The sequence below is a fragment of the Syngnathus scovelli genome, chromosome 13 (assembly GCF_024217435.2).
Source record: "Syngnathus scovelli strain Florida chromosome 13, RoL_Ssco_1.2, whole genome shotgun sequence".
In the NCBI taxonomy this organism is placed as follows: Eukaryota; Metazoa; Chordata; class Actinopteri; order Syngnathiformes; family Syngnathidae; genus Syngnathus; species Syngnathus scovelli.
Window position 1 is genome coordinate 13,071,862 of NC_090859.1, and position 13,550 is coordinate 13,085,411.

The 13,550-nt window shown below is 42.5% G+C and overlaps 3 protein-coding genes across 15 annotated transcripts in view; 2 read left to right on the forward strand and 1 right to left on the reverse strand.

Moving 5' to 3' along the window:
• The window catches only part of LOC125979515 (protein unc-13 homolog B), a 33,599-nt gene extending 32,836 nt beyond the window's left edge, over positions 1–763 (reverse strand). For 12 of the 13 annotated variants that reach the window (XM_068652883.1, XM_068652878.1, XM_068652874.1 and 9 more), the window contains exon 1: positions 517–763. In XM_068652883.1, the coding sequence (XP_068508984.1) occupies positions 517–538 (22 nt within the window). In that variant the 5' untranslated portion in view covers positions 539–763. The remainder of the gene's footprint in view (positions 1–516) is intronic. The other variant, XM_049737822.2, reaches the window with a different exon arrangement.
• A 527-nt stretch (positions 764–1,290) lies between these two features.
• Positions 1,291–3,657, forward strand: stoml2 (stomatin (EPB72)-like 2). Its single transcript, XM_049738087.2, has 10 exons — positions 1,291–1,477; positions 1,742–1,894; positions 1,966–2,065; positions 2,139–2,197; positions 2,263–2,364; positions 2,436–2,570; positions 2,640–2,784; positions 2,894–2,973; positions 3,051–3,179; positions 3,243–3,657. Exons 1-10 carry the CDS (start codon positions 1,433–1,435, stop codon positions 3,342–3,344), a joined length of 1,050 nt encoding a protein of 349 aa, XP_049594044.1. The 5' UTR covers positions 1,291–1,432; the 3' UTR covers positions 3,345–3,657.
• Positions 3,658–4,059: 402 nt separating this feature from the next.
• On the forward strand, positions 4,060–10,024 carry pigo (phosphatidylinositol glycan anchor biosynthesis, class O). Its single transcript, XM_049738084.2, has 11 exons — positions 4,060–4,235; positions 4,331–4,809; positions 4,959–5,102; positions 5,172–5,295; positions 5,505–5,664; positions 6,154–6,336; positions 6,408–7,989; positions 8,057–8,260; positions 8,454–8,638; positions 8,713–8,783; positions 9,033–10,024. The coding sequence occupies exons 1-11, from the start codon at positions 4,222–4,224 to the stop codon at positions 9,160–9,162; spliced, it is 3,276 nt and encodes a 1,091-aa protein (XP_049594041.1). The 5' UTR covers positions 4,060–4,221; the 3' UTR covers positions 9,163–10,024.
• Positions 10,025–13,550: the final 3,526 nt, after the last annotated feature.

Below are 13,550 nucleotides of genomic sequence, written 5' to 3' on the forward strand. Positions count from 1 at the left end.
CAGATGAGTGCTGGAACTAGAGTTTCATCCATGACTTTTTTTCCCACCTATAAATAAGACTGATAATTGAAATACAAAACCTTTGCGCCAATGAATATACAATTCTGGTCTAATATAATTAAAATTTTAATTTTGTGGGTTTTTGTTTCCCCTATACGACCTTAATCCTCCATACAGTACTTTTGTTTGGCATCCTAGTGGAAGTGGATCAAAATGGAGAGCAGCCTGACACATTAATTATTGCATTATATGATTTACAACTGCAAAATGCTCTTTATCTGGACTTTTTAGCCTTCATGCAAACATATGTTTCATTGTGCAAATCAACAAAATACAAACGCTTGCCCAAAACAAAACACCTGTACATTTAACAATAATAAAACATTTCAAAACGCCATAAATAGAAACTATTTTTTTTTCAGAAACCCGGACAGTTTTAATCAACATGTCAAGATTAAGTGCAGTGAAGCGCTGATGACATAAAGCAGGTTTTGACCCAGTTTAAGCAAAACTTACCTCTCACACAAAGTAACGACATGAGCGCTTCCAACACCAATCCGGTAGTTTCACTCACTTTGGAAAGAAAGCAGACGCTTGAAAATATTTAAGCGAGTGTGACAACATTATACCCGCTATTAATTCATTATCGTAATCGTAGATGCTTTTGTTTAAGGGAAATTGCAGGTGGTTTCCCGTCAGGGGAGCAATCAAACTGCACGACTATTAAAAGTATCTTCATGCAACCGACTTGCTGTCAATTTGAGCAAACAGAGGGCGGGGACAGGAGAATAAAAACATTTGAGTAGCGTCTTGCATAGCCAATAGGCACTCGTTATTTAGACAAAAGGCGTGATCTGTCAAATAACTCAGACCAATGATAGTAGAGCTGTTTTGCTGAAAGAAACAGGTGACGCAGGCAATGTCTGAATAAATCTGGATTTATGCCCCTAAGGTTTTGATTAACTATGGCGTAAAGTATGAAACACAAAAGCCATGCATTAAAAAACTTAATATTAAATCTCTTGAAAAGTCTGAAAACATCAAAATCAACTCAATGGCGCCTCTATGTGCATAAAATTATGTACTACATTAAACTGAGAGTAAAAGGGCGAAAAACACGTGGGTGTTGACAGCTATATAAAATCAAAGTATTTGTTGGCTGATTAATCAAAATAATATATATTTTTCTGCAATTTATATCCTTTATGTTTTTATTTCTTGACTTTGATGTTGTAGATATTTGCTGCGAACTAACAGGAACTATAGACGCCCCCTTGTTTCTCGTAGTGGCGGACTTTCTACCGTTGCACCAATGATGTAACTTTCCTGATAGGTCAGTCACAGATGAGTGGCGAGTTTCTACGATCGGAGTCTCGTTACATTTAAAAAATCCAGTTACATAGCCCAATTCATTCATTCCCTTTCAGTTTACATGATGATACGAACTCTGTTTCGCACCGGCGGCTCTCTTCTCCAGGTAAATAGTGCATTTCCTGTTTCTACTGGTCATTCATTTACTTGTGGTGAACACGAGACGATCAACTTATCAATGAGTGAAGTCTTTTATTTTGTCACCATGCTCAATATCTAATTAGTTTGGCATTACTATATTTGAGCAGTATATATTTATCTATGTAACTGTATTGTGCATATATTGCACACACTTAATACTAGTAGTAATAATAATGCATAGTATTCATCTATCAATCTATATTTATATATGTGTGTTTGTGTTTTCTAGCAAAGCCGACAAACAGTGCCGAGGTTGTGGGTGTCCCCAGTTCAGCAACGATGGGCGTCCAGTCTGCCGATGAACACGGTGGTTCTGTTTGTGCCCCAGCAGGAAGCATGGGTGGTGGAGAGAATGGGTCGTTTCCATCGCATCCTTGAACCGGTGTGTTTCACCTATTTTGTCCAATCTTAAAATATATTAAAATTAATGCTCTCCTGGTTGACCTCCTCTAGGGGTTAAATTTCCTCATACCTATACTTGACCGAATCCGCTATGTGCAAAGCCTCAAAGAAATTGTCATTGATGTCCCAGAGCAGTCTGCAGTATCTTTAGGTCAGTCTTTTACTTTGTGAAAACTTGTATGAAATTGGTTTGGGTATTTTTGTAATTGAAATTTGTTTTGCAGATAATGTAACGCTACAGATTGATGGAGTTCTGTATTTAAGGATCCTGGACCCTTTCAAAGTAAGATTTTAAAATGGATGACAATTTTTTTTATGGTTCTTTTTTAATTATTTCGATAATTCCAGGCTAGTTATGGTGTTGAGGATCCTGAATATGCCGTCACGCAGCTGGCACAGACCACCATGCGTTCGGAATTGGGAAAACTCACACTGGACAAAGTGTTCAGGGTAATCAATCGGCCGTTAGATCTCCCCTTTGAACAAGGACATAAAAATCATGCATATTGTTTCCCCTTAAGGAAAGAGAGTCCCTTAACTCCAACATCGTTCACTCCATCAACCAAGCCTCAGACGAGTGGGGAATCCGTTGCTTGCGGTATGAAATTAAAGACATTCACGTTCCACCTCGTGTGAAGGAATCCATGCAAATGCAGGTGAGGTGGACATTTGAAACTTGCTATTCATCTAGAAATGATCTGTTGACCATGCGCAATGCTCCGTAGGTGGAGGCTGAACGCAAGAAGAGAGCCACAGTGCTGGAGTCCGAGGGAATGAGGGAATCGGCCATTAATGTTGCAGAAGGACAAAAACAAGCTCAAATTCTTGCCTCGGAGGGTGAAAAGGCGGAACAGATTAACCAAGCGGCCGGTTAGCTTCCATATTTTTTGGTTGAAGTGATTTTTTTAATGCCAATAATTTGCTGAATAATCAAGATAGTTTTTAATTAATTTCTTTTACCAAAACTATTTGTCTCAAGGTGAGGCCCAAGCAGTCTTAGCCAAAGCTGAAGCCAAAGCCAAGGCCATCCGTCTTCTATCTGATGCCCTCACTGAGCAGGTGAAGAATATTATCTTTTTTGGGTTAGTCTTTACATTGACTCAATTTCAAACCTCTCTGTTATTTTTATCTCGCAGAATGGAAATGCGGCAGCCTCACTCAGCGTGGCCGAGCAGTACGTATCGGCATTTTCCAAGCTCGCCAAAGAGTCCAACACTGTCCTTCTCCCGTCAAATGCTGGGGACATTAGCAGCATGGTTACGCAGGTATGAACAGACACAGTGGTTTCTGAAATTGTGATATTACTCATGGTGTTTTCTCGCCCTCAGGCCATGGCCGTTTATGGTACATTAGCAAAAGCAACGCCAAAGATCCCACCAGCAGAAGTGGAGGAGAGTGAAGATGTTTTGAATCAGCCAGAATCGAAATAGCACAGGACACAATCAATGAACTCACAAAGCAGTTGGATGTCTAAAACTGGGAGTTGCACGAGTGGAATTTTCGCCGACTGTCACATCAGCAATTATTTTGATGACAGTGACTTTTGGATGCGTGTCATGTTTATGCTTTACCTTTGTTTTCTGGAAGTTACAAGCTCCGATATTAATTTACAAGCTATTTGGGTTTATCAATGCTGAAAATTTGATTTTTTTCACTCAGTTAAAATTTGTTAAGAATGTTTTTTATTGGAAAAACTTTCCCTTTGTTCTGTGGTTAGTAAATAAACACTGTGCCCTACCTTCACTTCTGTATTCAGCTCTTGTCGATGGATTTATTACATTTCGAAGTGAAGCTGTTGTGCTTTTTTCCTGTCTAATTTGTTTTATGCAAGATTACAAATTTAGTGAATACAACCTGCAGACAATGATCCAGGTTAACTTTTGATTCCTTTATTCTGAATGTGAGTACAAATATGAAAATTATACACATTTTAGTTATAAAGAAAAGTTTCAAATGAGCCCTTTAACCTGTGTGTAGTATTACACATTAATTTATCGTCACATGTTTTGTACAAATGGCGTCAAATAAATTTTCTCATAGGCACACAGTTAATAAACCCTTTGGATTTTTTTCCTGCAAGGTAAAAAGAAGGGGAAAATTAAATGAAATTGTGCATCATGGAAATATGTCCGTCCAGAAATTCTTTGCGCTTTAAAGTTCCTACACCGGGTTATCGTCTTGACAGTCCCAAACGGGGTCCTAATGAGCCTGGGGTTAAGCGTACCTGTGTATACCTGAAACACCTAAACTCCCCTGGTCCAACCCAACCGTCAAGTCCGCCCCCTGATCCAAGGAGGGGGTGGCAGAATGACGATCACAAGGTCAGTGTGTCAAAGCGAGGCGACCCTAAACCTACAACTGGATGACGCGAACATTAATGGCAACAAATAGTATTTTGTCTTTTAACTGTTTGTAGGATGAACGGGCTCCGGGTGATCTCCTTGCTCCTCTGGGTGTGTGCGGTGTATTTTGTGGGAATATACCTTTTCGTGGGTGGATTCCTTCTGGTTCGACTGGAGGTGAACCGTACCAGCACCTGCGGAGACGTACTCGAGCCAAGGGGAGAATCGAAAGACTTTTGCGGGGCAAAGCCACGTTTCCGCAGGGCTGTCCTCATCATCATCGACGCCCTCAGGATCGACTTTACACGCTTTGACCCCAACAACACGTCGCCACAACCTTTTGAAAACAAAATCCGTGTGATTGACGAGATAACATCATCCAAGCCTGCCCAGTGCCGCTTGTACCCCTTTCGTGCTGACCCACCTACGACCACCATGCAGAGGATAAAGGGATTGACTACTGGGTCTTTGCCCACTTTTGTAGATATTGGTAATAACTTTGCATCAGCGGCCATCACTGATGACAACCTTATCCACCAATTTGGTGAAATAGGTGAGTAGTGTGTAAACATGCATAATAACAAAAATAGTATTAGTAGTAACAAAAACTTTTCGGCGTATAGATGGATGTGCTTGCATAATAATAATCAAAGGCAAAGACATTATGTTTTACTTCTGATGCTACGCCACACTCTCTCACAGGTAAACGCGTGGTGTTCATGGGCGACGACACTTGGGAGAATCTTTTCCCAAAGAAGTTCCACCGTTCTCTGCCCTTCCATTCATTTAACACGCACGACCTGGACACCGTGGACGACGGCATCCTCCAGAATCTCTACAAAACTCGTATGATTTGTTTAGTAGTAGTCGGTCTTGTTTATATTTTTCCAACCGTCATTCTGTTGGCTTTGACAGTGGTTGGCGACGAATGGGATGTAGTGGTTGCTCATTTCCTCGGGGTGGACCACTGTGGTCACAAGTTGGGTCCTGATCACCCGAGGATGGCTGACAAGCTCATCCAGATGGATGGAGTCATCAGGTCAGACAATGATGCAACATGAATTTAAAAGTTCCTGATGGGAAAATGAAGCTTCAGAATGCCTCATATTATTTTGACTGGAGTAAAAATACAACTGGTTCATGAAGCATCTTGAAGCTTCATTTTCCTTACATTACTATTATTTTGCACTTTAATTTATTTTTGCATGTAGTTTTTCAAAAGAAGCTTCTTCCCCATTTTGTCTGCAGGTCTGTGATCGACCACTTGCAGAATGACACGCTTTTGGTGGTGATGGGAGATCATGGTATGACAGACACTGGCGATCATGGAGGAGAAAGTCAGAAGGAGACTGAAGCAGCCCTCTTCCTCTATAGTTCTGCCCCACTCTTTCCTGGACCCCCATCGCAGGTCTGATCAATTTAAGAGCTGAGAATAAAACGGTTTCATTCTTTCAGATGTCCGGAAAATCTATTTTGAGGCAATGAAAGAAAGTAATTACCGTTTACGCTTTGCCAATGGATGCTGGTAGTCGTTTTTTTCCACTGTCAGCAATGAATTGAGTGCACCTCCCACCAAAGTGTTAAAATGCAGAACTCATTTAACATAATTGCTTTTTAAATGGAGCATCACATTTTGGAATATACACTGTGCGCAGATTATGTCCTCAAGACAAGCAGCGGGGAGATAATCAGACATCTGCCGCATTAGACACCAAGACAAATTTATTTTTAGTTATCGGGAGCCTTTTAGGACGTTATACAATAATTTAATCCTGTTGGCAGACATAAATTCTTTAATTTTCTTAAAAATCAACAATGGACCTTATTGGCTGAAAATTACAATATCTAGAATAGTCCATAAATAATTATGTTGCAAATGTTTTATATACCTCTGCAGGATGAACCAGATGTGGTGCCCCAGATCGACCTGGTTCCTACTCTGGCTCTGCTTCTTGGAGCACCCATCCCATATAGCAGTGTGGGCCAAGTTCTCCTGCCTTTGTTTCCTTCAGTTGGCCCTACACAAGGTGCAGTTGCAGGTCTCACCCAGTTGGAGGCGCTGTGGATCAACGCAAAACAGGTTTGGCACAGAAGGTTGCAAAATAAACATCTACTTTTCAATCTAAGTATGTGTGTATTGTGTTTCTGAAGGTGAGCCGTTTCCTGATGACCTACTCCGCCATTGCCAAAGACATCCCGACGGAAATTCTGACTCTGCTTAAGGATCAATTTGAAAACCTCTCGTCTGAGTATCTCGCATTTGTCAGAGAGGGCCGCTCATCCTCCCGTGAGCTGTCGGCGGCACTGCAGGCCTACCTCACCTCCGTCCAAGACGTGTGCCGAGCCACCTGGGCCCGCTTCAACTGGCTCAAAATGGGCGCCGGTCTAATCATCTTGGCACTTGCCAGCCTGATGTGTTTCACCGTGTCCGAAATGTCATCCGTGCTCGTCAGAGAGAATCACTTGCGACTAAGGACACCTGTTACGGTCGCGTTCCTTGTTGGGTTCTGCGTGTCTGTTGGTCAGCTGCTCTCTTTGGGTTACGTGGAGTTAACGTGGTGCACGGCCGCGACCGCCTTCACCTCGGAGCTCTTCTTCCTGGGCTGGGCCCATCAATTCAAAAAATCTGCCGCCTTTAAAAATGAAGCTAAAGCTCTAAAGAGTGCAAGATGGAGGAACTCAAGTTATCTTCTTTCCCCACCCATGGTGGTGACACTCCTTCACTTTGTCTCTTTGTTCTCAAATAGCTACGTGGTCAAAGAAGGTCAGGTCATATCCTTTTTGGTTTTCTCCTTGGCTCTCAGTGTTCCTCTCCGTCTTAATTGGGATGGCTTCCTTCTGCCCGCTAACCAAGATCCCTCTAAGCACGTTCTGCAGCTACCCTCACCGCCTTCGACGGTGCGAAAAGAAAGCGGGACACTCTTATCTTTCTTCGCGCTCCTCGTGGGAAGTCTCTACTTCTCTGTCTTCTTCCACGGTTGTCGAGAGGAGCAGCACGACTGCCAGCCGTCCCCTTTCCTTTCCTCCCTCGCTCGAGTGAAGGACAATCAAGTGAAGAACCTTTTCTACATCTTCTCAGTTTTCTCCCTCGCCGTGTGGACGTATCTGTTGAGGAGATGTCTCCGCCACTACGGGAACCTCAACTCCTCAGGGGGAACGGTTTTCACGGCCCGCTGGATCCTACCCCTGCTTTCTGTGTGTCTGGGCCTCTACTGGGCCGTTAGCGCCTCACCGGAGGATGGCTTCAAGAACTTAGCTGAGCTCATCAAACTGGCCCAGCTGATCATCCCCAGAGCCGCCTATTTCCTCCTGGGACTGGGCCTGGCCCTGATCTGGCTGGACCCCCTAACAGTGTTTGTGAAACACAGGTCCGCAAGCACGCCGAAAAATCCGTCCGTGCCGCGCTACCGAGCCAGCACCGGTATCAGCCCGCAAGCCGAGCTTCGCCACCTCATCCCGCAAATCTACCAACGCATGCGCCGCTCGCTCGACGACGGAGAGGCGGGCGCAACCGGCGAGGCGGACAACAGACCTGCCGTGGAGGCCTACGGTCTCGGGACGGTCTACTCCGCCCCGCTGCTTCTGTTCTGTGGGCTGCTGGGATTGGGTTTGCTGCAGTTGCACCCGGAAGGGATGGCTCTGTCTTTCCTGCTGCTACTTTTGGAAATGGGGGCTCTTCTGCACATTCATGCCTCCTCAACAAGCCTCCGCGACCTGCACGGAGTCAATTCTGGTGAGTTGACACCATTTTCACTTTCCTCTTGTCTGCTGTCATCCAATATGACACCTTTTTACCTCAGGTGGCTTCAATGTACCCTGGACTCCTGTCGTGCTGTGGTCCCTGGCCGCCACCCAGTTCTTCCACGCTACAGGTCACCTGCCCGCCTTCCCCGCCATTCAATGGGGAGCAGCCTTTGTGGGATTCCCAGATGGACACACGAGCACCTTACTGCCGGCCACATTGGTTACCCTCAACACCTTTGCTTCACACATCCTGTTTGCAGGTACATCTGAAAAAAAGTGGTGTTGCTTGATTTTTTTTTTTCTCTATCCTATATATAAATAAGATGCATTACTGCAAGTCATCCATTTAAGGCATACGATTAAAAAAAAAGTGCATCTTATAAATACAGAAATTAGCATTGTTTTCCAACGGTTGAAAAATTCTCCGGACAATTACCGCTTTGTTGTCTCCAGTGGGATGTCCGTTGCTCCTGTTTTGGCCCCTGGTATGCGAGGTCAGAGGAAGCAGGTCAGCAAAAGCCAGTGGAGAAGGAGGAGAGGAGGCGGTGATGGAGATGAGACTGAGAGAGAAGCCTCAACTTTTTAGCTTGGCTCTCCTGCAACTCTCCACACGCTACCTTTTTATTCTCGGACTGCAGGTAAAATTCATTCATACATGTTACAATATGTTGAATTGCCCGGGTCATTCTAGTTGTGTGTTTCTCCTTCTCAGGTCTTTGCTTCAATGTGTGCTGCTGCCATCCTCAGGAGACACCTAATGGTGTGGGGTATTTTCGCACCCAAGTAAGTGCCCGAATACAATTTCCCGCTCGCACAGACTCGCCGGTTTTGAAAGGCTTTTTCGGGATATGGGCGCCGTGGAAATGCCTGGCACTTACACAGGTTTCCACCATGCACGCATTAGCACACGCAAATTCACCTCGCAGTAATGGACCGCTGTAATAGATATTGTTGGTAGTTACAGATGTCTGACCATTTCAACTAAGTGCCGTTTTACCCCGGAAGGCGTTCACCTCGACTTTCTACTTTCAGGTTTATGTTTTCTGCTTCGGGGTTCTTGGTGAGCTGCGTGTGTTTGCTGCTCGGCGTCTCGTTAGTGCTGAGAGTGGACGTGGCCGTCGGACGTTGGTTCGAGAGACTCGTCCCCGAAGTGTCCAGGTAGCCAAAGCTACGCCGATCAAGCGCACTATGCCATTAAAGAAATAAATGAGGTGGGGGAGTTGTGTGGACACTTGATAAACGGTGTGAAGACTCGAAACCACTGACAAATTGAAAGTTGCAAGAGCAGGCTAAAATGTTGAGTCTGCTTTTTTTTTTTTTTTATACAAGACCTGAGAGGAGTTGCACTTTCTGATTGTTTTTTTTCTTTCCCCTCTGATCAAGTAATCAGACAAATAATAATTACAATAAAAATAAAAAATAAAATATAAAGAACAATAATCACAATATTTAGTTTATAAATTACAAATTAAATAAATGTCTTAACATCTTTTATTAATGCCTTTTGTTTTCCAACTATGTCTTATAAGTCATTTATTTTCTTAAGAATGTCTTGAATCACTGTCAAGGGTGTTTTGTGTCATGTGCTGCTAAAAGTTCATAAAGCTAATGCACAATATTGAAGGCATGTCAAGCTCAGGTTGAACCAACATTGCATTTCTTCAATTCACCCCAAATTATGATTTAATCATGTTATTGTGTTTTAGATCAAATTTATCTCTACGAAGAACTAAAATGAGTGACCGAAAACAAACTTTTTCTGTGTGTTGTTCATGAAAATAGTTTTTGGACTTGTCAACTTGAACTTTATGCACTGCTAACTATTTATACTTGAAAGGTGCTATTAAAAAAAATGAACATGTTTATTGATCAGGGGAGATGATGGAATATTTTACTACCCATCAATCAATGTCTTTCATTCATTATTCACAAGGGACTTCCACGTTTTCAATTTCCATACTGTCTCTTATATACATTAGTGAAGCTCATGTTTTGTCCAAAAATAAATAAAGAAAGAAAATCTGTCCCATTTCATTTAATTCCTTAATTTAAAATGTGAAATACTGTCATTTCCTCTTCCAGATATTGGTGTCAAAATACTGACAGGTTCTCATTTCATTCATCAAATATGAAGAAAAAAAATTTAATAACTCTCTACAAAGGATTTGATGGCATCACGACGATGAGCACGAGGGATTGTCTCGCTTATTGACAGGCAACCTGTGCAAGCTGTTGTCTTTGTAATTAACTCACGTACTACAAAGGTCACGCATAATCTCAAAAGTCAAATGCCAACTCTGCACCAAATGATGCAGAGCTCCGACGACAACGCTGATGGGAAACACAGATGGGCCGAAACACCTTTGCGTCTACACACACAGAGAAGCTCCTGGAAAATAAAGCCACTTTTCTTCTTGAGGCTTGTTAAAAGCACTCACTGACAGGGCTTGTTTTGATTTTTTTTTTTCTTCTTTAAGAAGTGATAATAGCGTCTGTGCGGTCAACACCGCTCCATTAGAAAAAGTCTACTATTATCTCGCTTTGAACGAAAACAAGACAGGTTGGAAGCGGCCTGGATGTGAAGTACGAAATGATTTCGACTGATAAGAAAAAAAAAAATCTCAAGTAAACATCAGTTAAGATATGCAATATAAAATGGATTAAATTCAATAAAGCTACTTCCTTCTATTTTTCCTGAAAAACAAAATTCGGACATTTCCTGGCTTATTTGGAGGTCAATCCTTTAAATGGGCCCCAGCTGTTCCTTCAGCTTCTCAGGGAACACTTTTCTGCTTGGCGTCTGTCGTAATTCCAAGTGGTGCACTTCACGCATGCACACTCCAGATGCCTTCTTATCACAGATAAGGAAGCAAAAAAACAAATTAATTCCTTACATCTTCAGGAAGGAGACCAAGCCAATCGCTACGTCATGTGACCAGTGTCAATTGTTTCTATTGCCCAAACTAAAGTCCCTCCTGTGCACCATCCTTCATTCACCCCCCCCCCCCCCCCCCCCCCCCACTTATCACTTCCATCTTCTACTGGTCTCCGGACGAGCACGGCAGTAAATTTTGCTGCTCTCACTCACGTCTCGGATAAATCAGTCTCACGGGATGCCTGCCCTGCCCACCTATCGTGTGAAATTAAACCGAGTAAATCTTTGGTTGTCTGCCTATTTCGAAAAATGTCACTGTAAGTTATCCTCTATTTTATTTTATTTTTTTACTCAGAGTATCATGATTTTGTTGCTAAGCTGGCCAAAATTTCCCAAGACAAAAAACACATTTTCGCAAGCACAATCCAATCCAGACTTTTTAAACTAGACAGCACAAAAACAGCCCTTCTCAAATGTCGCTGTGATTTCTTTGTCCTCCGACTCCCGCCACCTTAATATTCTCAGCGCGTTCGACCTCACTGCCGTGCTTGACTCCATAAACTGCTTCTCCCCTTTGGAGACCATTTCAGTTAAATATTACAACCCTCTTCTAGCTCGGATCATACAATATCTAAAATAACATTTCTTCAGGAGCAACTACAGGTGTTCCACAGGGCTCAATGCTTGATCCCCTATTACTTCCCAGCGGTTTTCGCTTACTTTGCTGATTGCTTGATTTAAAAAATAACTAAGTTACATTGCATTTTTTTATTAGTTACACTCAGTAGGTCATGATTTCAGTTGCATGATTTCTATCCCATGTTTACATATTTGCAGCATATAAGGAGTGACTTCTGGAACTCTCCGCACCACTGACAGCTGTCAGGCATATGCTGCTGGAGTTGCACCAGATGTCTTCTGAACTGTGTGATAAGGAGGACACTTGACTCATATATGTGAAATGTGTCACATTACAAATGAAGCTCCTTTGCAGAATAGCAACGTTTTAAAGAGCGCCAGGCCGAGCAATGATCAGGGCATTGCTGGGGATTTGCCACGGCGTGGAAGAAGAAGAACACATTAAGATAATGGATCATTGTGCAATCTGGCGGGCTCTTCAACTTCCTCCCGCCCTCCAAGCCTCCAAGCACCCATCTTCAACCTCCGCTCGCTAATGTATCATGCAGCCGAGGCTTCCCGAACAATTGCTATTGTCCCTAAGAGATAGTAATGTTTTCTCTGTTTTTTTTTTTTTTAAATCACTTTCCTCAACTGCTCATATTTAAAAAAATAATATTGCTTCATCCACTGTGGTGTCACCTGACGGCGGAACAATCATCCCAGCTTTATCGGTAAAATACAGATTTTGCTTGGAAAACAAAAATCACACTATTGGCAGTCCTGATGTTTGGCTCACATGGACTCGAGAGACATGTAAACAAAATCTTCATCCAGGCTGGAAACAACATGGCCGAAAGCAGCCCATCACATTTATGTTGTTGTTGTTGTTGGAGCAGTTTGCTGCCAGCAGACAGCATGAGGAGGATGAGAGTGCAAAACAATATGCTGGGGCTTCTCTCACCTCAACTACTCACTTGTAGATGGGATGGCGATCGATAGTTAGTGAGCTTTAAAGGAGCCGAGAGAGGAAGGACATTTACTAGTGAAGGAACGCAGCCTTTATATTACTGCGTACTGTATTTAAGATTTAAAATGTTTTTTTGGGTCATTAAAAGGAACACAACCCAATTTCCTTTCACAATGAACCCTGGCAAAAAAATCTTTTTTTTTTTATCTGCTTCTTGTTCTGCACAACATCAAACTTTTTTTAAATAATCTGATTTATACAGAAAATGCTTATCAAAGTTAATTTCCCCCTCAGTGGGCCTAATAAAGGATTAAAATTATTACAGTTATTATTTTCCCTTCATCCATTCTGCCATTTGTTATCTTTCAAAAAAAATATGTCACATAAACACAATTACATTTCGGTTTTGATATCAGGCTCATTGTTTGGAATCAGCCCTTTTATTTTCATCTTATTGGGTTTAAATGCTAAACATTGGAAAAAGTTCACTCCGAGCTAATTTTCAAGCTGCTGACCGCAACTTGTCAGTCTGAATAGTTCTGCCATCAAGATTATGTCAAACACGTTTCCATTACAGGAAAAAATCCTATGAAATATTAAATTGCGCTAATACACCGCGTTGGGCCATTGCCATGGAAATATGGTTCATACTCAAAACATTACGTCAAACGACTTGTAATCTCTGGGTGGCTGCTGGTAATGAGGCCGGGTGGTTATGATATTCGGGGGCTAATGGCTTTTCCTTTCATTACCGTCTTCCTGAGTGCACAGGAATTAAGTTGTACTTTGGCTACAGGATGCGGATGTCAGTCAGGTGTGGAGAGGTGAAGGCTTCTCTCGATAAACAAGAGTACGCCGACATTGAGAAGTTCGGGCAGCTTTTGTCAGGAGTTGGAATTAAATGGCGGCACATTTTGAAGGCGTAACAGTTTGCCATGGTATAATTCATTCAGGACAGTCCCGGTATGAAATTAGCATGTGATTATCTGAAGATAATGAAAACTAAATGAGATGATTAGTTCATCGGTTGTTATCTATTTCAGTGGGGTTGAATCATTTTAAAATGTTAACTCGTTCACTACCAGCA